At 36.2% G+C, this 6,408-nt stretch overlaps 1 protein-coding gene across 1 annotated transcript; it reads right to left on the minus strand.

Annotated features, from left to right (window-relative positions):
* LOC107639910 (ABC transporter G family member 6) lies at positions 433 to 3,519 on the minus strand. The gene is made up of 3 exons (XM_016343470.2): positions 2,803 to 3,519; positions 1,484 to 2,199; positions 433 to 1,285 (listed from the first exon to the last, which is right to left on the minus strand). The coding sequence occupies exons 1-3, from the start codon at positions 3,310 to 3,312 to the stop codon at positions 433 to 435; spliced, it is 2,079 nt and encodes a 692-aa protein (XP_016198956.2). The 5' UTR covers positions 3,313 to 3,519.

Here is a 6,408-nt window from a genome sequence, read left to right on the forward strand (position 1 = left end):
CTAATAATCAATAGCGTTCTATTTCAATACATGTCAATAAAATTGGAATTTTTCTACTCAAAATCATTCTATAACACAATATAAATGTCAATTATAAAACACAGGATTATAAAATTTGGAACAATTCTAACTCATGTATAGGGATACAATATTGTGCTAATACATGTTTATAATTATTGATGTTATAATTTTAAAATTTTACTATATTCATAGCACACAAATTTCGAATCCAATTTGAGGTGCTTTTTACATATAGTCATAAATAATAAATAAATAAATAAACTTACTAGAAATATTTTTTTATATATTGAAATAATGTTATATTTTATAAGAATATGTATATAATTATTTTGTTATTATTTTTAAATTTTGATGTAAATTCTATTTTAAAATCTAATTAATTCCCTACATTTCACCGTTAAATTTTGTTAATTATATATCATCAAATAAACAATTACTTAGCTCATTGGTGTGCCCAAAAGTAATGTTTGTCTGATACTGGTTCATTAGTAGCCCTTCATAAGGGTAAGTCATGGTGGAAATCTTGTTCATCCACCGCCAATAAACCGGTATATCATGGCTGCTCAAGAAGTATCCACAAAACAAGAAGAACAAGGCAGTGAAAGCAATAACAGCAGCGTAACCTAGTATATAGTTGGGAACAACGGAGCTTATGAAGACGACGAAGGAGTTGGTGGAGAGAAGCGAGACGAAGAGGACGATGAGGAAGTAGTAGAAAGGACCTCTCAGGGTTAGGGCAAACCAAACAATGGCGGCGTAAACGGAAGCTTGGAGGAGAAGAAAAGGCATGTGAGTGATTAAGCTGGCGATGGTGTAGGAAGAGGCTCTGTAGGCGTTGTGAGAGGTTTCTCTGATGAAGATGAAGCGTTCTTGAATGAAGGCGGGGACGGCATCGTTTGAGGAGAAGAAGAAGAGGCAGACGGTGAAGATGAAGAAGCTGAGGCGATTGGTGATTCCCTGGAGATTCTGTTTAGGGTTGTGGAACATTGTTGCCATCATAAAGCCCATGATGGTGAGTACCATGAGGCGCGACAGGAACAGCTCCGGAGTTCTTCGGATGTTGATGAAGTTGCGCCGCATCAGGATCCAGGTTTCCGAGAAGAAGGAGTTGGTGAATTTTGGAGCCAGGTGCTCCGGCATGGCGGCGCCAGTTGTTGGGGTGAGATAGTCGTTTTCGTTCACAGTATAGTCGCTGCTGTGAGGAGTTGGTGTCGCTGCCAGAATCTCACTTGAGTATGTGTAGTACCCTGGTGAGGAACCATGCCTGTCATAACAAATGTACAAGAGTAAAAATTTAGAATTCTAATACTATATTATGAAATCACTCGTTCCAAAAGCGTAACCTGACAGGACAATATAACATTAATGGTCATATTTCTAATACTTTCTAAATTTCTATTGGATATTAATTGCACTTCAATTTTTACTTTATTATATGGATCAATGTTGGGGAATGGTTTACCTTCCAGGATTATTGTGTGGCTTGGACTCTTTATTCCTGAGTCGTGAAGGAGTGAACTTGAGAAACGTAGCACTGTGGGTGCTGCTCCACGACTGCGAATTCTTGTTGTACGGACTCCTCAAACTGTGATCATACTCATCTGCAACTCTCCTACTCACCTGAGACGTCCCAGACACCTCCAACGACTTCTCCTCATACCCACGCCTATGCGATGACCTCACCGGCGACGGCGACGGCTCGACAGACACACCCTCCTTCAACGGAGGGGGCTTCATTCCGGTGCGTGCAAACTCAGCAAGCGCCTCCACTCCAACCTCACATTGATCGTATTCTTGGATCACGTCAATCAGATGTTCGATAGGGTTCTCACCCTTTGGCACCCTGCGGGACATGCGAGTCAAATGTTGTGTGACGTCATTAGGTGAGCCTTGAAACATGAGCTGGCCCCTGGCGAGGATGATGAGATGGTCGAGGAGCATTTGGATTCTTGAAGAGGGTTGATGGATGGTGAGAATGACGGTGCTGCCGCTGCGTGCAATGTCGTGAACCTTTTCGATCACACTGTGTGCGCTTGTGGAGTCCAGCCCCGAGGTTGGCTCGTCTAGGAAGAGAAGGGACGGTCCATGGATGATGTCCACTCCTATTGACACCCTCCGCCGCTCTCCGCCCGAAACTCCTCTTGTTCCCTCGTCTCCTATGTACGTGTTCCTGGATGTCTGCACAAGAAAAGTTAGTCACATGTATTAAATCATGTATTCATTTGTTAAGAAATACTATTTGTATACCAAAATCACCTATTAAATATATGTGTGGTTTAATTTATTTTCAATGTGTATTTATATTTTAACATATATTTTATATTGGTGGTTAATTTTAGTATACACGTTGCATAATCTTTCTAACAATCAATTAAGTTGAGGCTAAAAAATTTTGATATGGAAGTAAAATAAGTGATATACTTTAACATGGTAATTTTTGATGTTTTTTAAAATTATGGGAGTACATTGTGTTTAAAAAGTTGAAAAAAATTCAGAGTACACAAATCAGACCATGCGAATTTTTTAGTCATGAAATTTTACAAATAGCATGGTTCGATCTGCAGCTGATGGAATTTAAAATTTGAAACGAGGAATTCGGATCTTCCGTTTTTTCTTGTTCTGGGTAATTTTTTTTATATTTTAAGAAACACAACTCGCAGGGTCCGAGTTCTGCTTCCTCTAATCCCACAACGAGGTGAAGCACCCCCTCCCTATACGCGAGTCTAACACTTCCTTTACTTCCATATTCCAATTAAAAAGCTTTAAGTTGAGTGTAATTACCGATAAGCCAAGTTGATCTATCAAGTTATCGACTCTGTGCCTTTTATCAGCAAGAGAGAGTGGCCCCAATCGAAAATCAGCAGCAAACATCAAAGTCTCATAAACAGTGAGCATAGGAAAAAGCCTATCGTCCTGCATGATATATGCAGAAGTTCTCTTGATCAAGCTTGCACTCACACTTGCACCATCTAATGAAACCCTTCCTTTCAGGCTCCCACTCTTGATCCTCCCAGCAAGTCCGTCCAAGAACGTCGACTTTCCGGCACCGCTGGGCCCCATCACTGCCGTGATGCACCCCTTCGGTGCATAGCCAGTGATGTCGTGGAGTAAGTCCACGTCTTCACTGGACCACTTTCCCTCTACCTTCAACTTCTTGCTCACAGTGTAGGTGAGGTTCCAGAACTCCAGACCGCCGCTGAAACCCACTATTTGTTGAGTGGTCTTGTTGCTGTTCTTTATGTCAACCACCGTTTCGTGACGATAACCATTGGGTGGCGGAGGAGCCATCATTCAAGATTTAGGATTTAAGAAATGGCTCCGAAAACTGAGGGAGTGGTGTGGTAAGGAAGCATTATAAGGTGGGAAGCCGGTGGTTCCAAAGCTATGGAAATGATGTCTTCATTGATGAATCCAGTTTGGGGTCGTTTTCATCGAAAGTGGAAGAAAATGGCCTCTTTGTTTTCTTCATCCATGGTTTTGGCTTGTTATATTTGACACATTATAGCATGGGTACGCCTTGTGTATTATTCATATGAATCATACAAACATGCTTCAATCAATTCCTTATTTTGTATGGACCTGTAGCTCTCACGTAATTACCAATTTTCTCTTTACTCATTCTGCATAGAAATCATACAATACCATTAGTTTATCATTCATGTCTTATTAGAATGTATTTGAGGCCAATGACTCCATCGTACCATGTGTACAATGGGCTAAATTTTTTGTCTATGAATAAAATGAACATCACTCGTACTATTTAAAATAATGATATCAGGGATAATAAACATCTCATATTATAAAATCACTCATCCCAAAAGTGTAACTTGGCAGGACAATGTAACACTAATGGTCATATTTTTAATACTTCCTAAATCTTCATTGTACACATTATACGCTTAGACAATTGGCTCATTATACTTATTCAATAATGCATTTTAATAGACTCCATATTTTTTAATAATATTTTAATAGACACATTTTGAATTTTTTTATAACAATATTAAATATTTTTTATAACTATTTTCAGTAAAAAATATTCTATTAAAATAACTATTCTTAATGATTGTTAAAAGTTGCTTACTTTTTTATAGTGAATAAATAAAGTTATACTATCTATGTCCTATATAAAATAACCATGATAATTGTTTTTGTGTAGATAAAGGAGATTAAGTTTGTCTTTTCTTCTCTAAAAGGTATATTTTGGTAAAGAAAAATACAGAGGGTGAGTTGTATTTGCAAAAGATAGATATTTTCACGTTTAAATGAGTAAGTAATTAAAAGTTATAAGAATTTTATGAAAATAAAACGTTAGTACGTGAGTATTTTATAGATATTAAAAATTATAAAACTAAATTAAAACAAATAAATTGAATTATAAATAATTATGATATACAATAAAAATCCAGTTATAACATAACTTATCAATAACTTTTTTTTTATTTTATGTATAAAATTGATAACACTATATTATATTGATAAGTTATTTTATACTAGTGTGTGGTGACTGGTGAGATGAGTAATTTATTTGGATAATAATTAGGTTTTACATTTATTTTTTTTTAACCATTGGTTTTGTAAAGAAAAATCTCACTATAAAACCAACCATCACACGAACAAGACAGATATGTCTAACGCTGCATTTTATTACAGAGATATTCATTAATGTGAAACTATTTGAACTAGTTAATCACTTAATCATATATTACTAAGACAAACAATATATCAATATCATCCACGTAGTAGTATCATCTCACGACTTATTGATGAGTCTTTAATGCTTCCTCAGTATTCGATCGGCACAAGAAGTTGAATATATATTTCCTTGTCTTCCATGCATGGACCGGTCCAAGCAGAAGGTGTATGTTCCTATAAACAATTAAGTTGAGGGAGAATTATTAAGGGAATATGATGAATTTTGTCTGTTTAGTTTTGTGATATCTACCTTCAATTTACTCCAAATTCTTTTATATTTATCCTTCATCATCCACCGTTATCCTATCCCAAAAAAATTCTATTGTTTGTTCCGCAGAAAAATTTCCCTTTTTCGCTGTCCTGCCGTGTGTGCAGCAACTTGCATCCCACCGCTGTTTCTGCGCGACGTGTAGCCTCCGTTCCTGCCGACCAGAACTGTCGCGCTCTGCCTCCTTGCGCCAACGCCCTCGCCGGAAGAACCTCCGTCACTCCTCACGCGGCCGAACATTCGTGACCTGCAACTGTCAGCGTCGCCGACGTGAATTGCAGTCCCAAACCCCCGCGTTCGCATCATCCCAGCACCAGCCTGCTGTTTGGGTCTTGTTGAATTACTCGAAAAATAAACATCTACGAAAACTGAGAAAATAAACATCCAAAATCATACAAAAACAAACATCCAATGTGAACGTGTATAAATAACAACGTAATTACTTTATAAAATGACTAGCTACCAACCAAATGACCGTGTAAAAAAATATTTTGAAACTGTGATAGTCAGATAAATCATAACCAGCAATTATCGTCTACAACTAAGCACCCAAGAATAACCATCCACGTTCACATAAAAAGTGAACATCCGACGACGGGAAGAAGGCACAAACCGGTTGCGACGGAGGTGCTGGACGTCCAAGTTGCTGCGGTGCCACGAGCTCGATTCACACAGTATGCGCGTCCTTCCTACGTACGGTGGGCTATTACTTCGAGGAGAGAGTGAGAGAAGAAGTTCACACCGTATTGAGAGAGGGAGGTAATCCTAATTTGATTCCATAACTGACGATAATCATGATTTGATTCAAATTTTAAATTGAAAACTACTCAAAATTAATTAATTACCTCTAATTTAATTCTAATTTCAATTTAACTCATTATATACATTGTATAAAACATACATTGACTCCTCGTATTTTTTCTACTTTAATTTATTTAATTTCTTTTTTTCATTTCTGAAACAATTAATGATATATCTATCTAGGATTGCAACTTTACTTTCTAGCATCAGCTAGCTAGTAATTTAATTGTTTTGATCATGAATCAATTTTGGCATTTCCTTGTTGTTCGAAGACATGAGGCAAAACTAATTTATTGTTTTTTAAACTAACTAAAACAACCGTTTCTTTTTAAAAAATAAAATAAAATAAAATACTTAACCACAAAACACAACCTTAATTGATATTTACTATTTTATTTTGTTTTTAAAAACCTAGCTAGTTGGTCGTTTAGACAAACATATAGTATCACATGTCATGTTTTTATTTTGAGAAAGTATAGAAAACTAACATTTAATTAATTAATATTAGTTAATTTTAGAGTTTAAGTTTATAAATTTAGAATTTAAAGATTAAAAATTTATAATTTAGAATTTAAAATTAAAAATAAATAAAAAATTTAAAAATTGGTTAATTTTGACCAAAA

The sequence above is a fragment of the Arachis ipaensis genome, chromosome B05 (genome assembly GCF_000816755.2).
Source record: "Arachis ipaensis cultivar K30076 chromosome B05, Araip1.1, whole genome shotgun sequence".
In the NCBI taxonomy this organism is placed as follows: domain Eukaryota; kingdom Viridiplantae; phylum Streptophyta; class Magnoliopsida; order Fabales; family Fabaceae; genus Arachis; species Arachis ipaensis.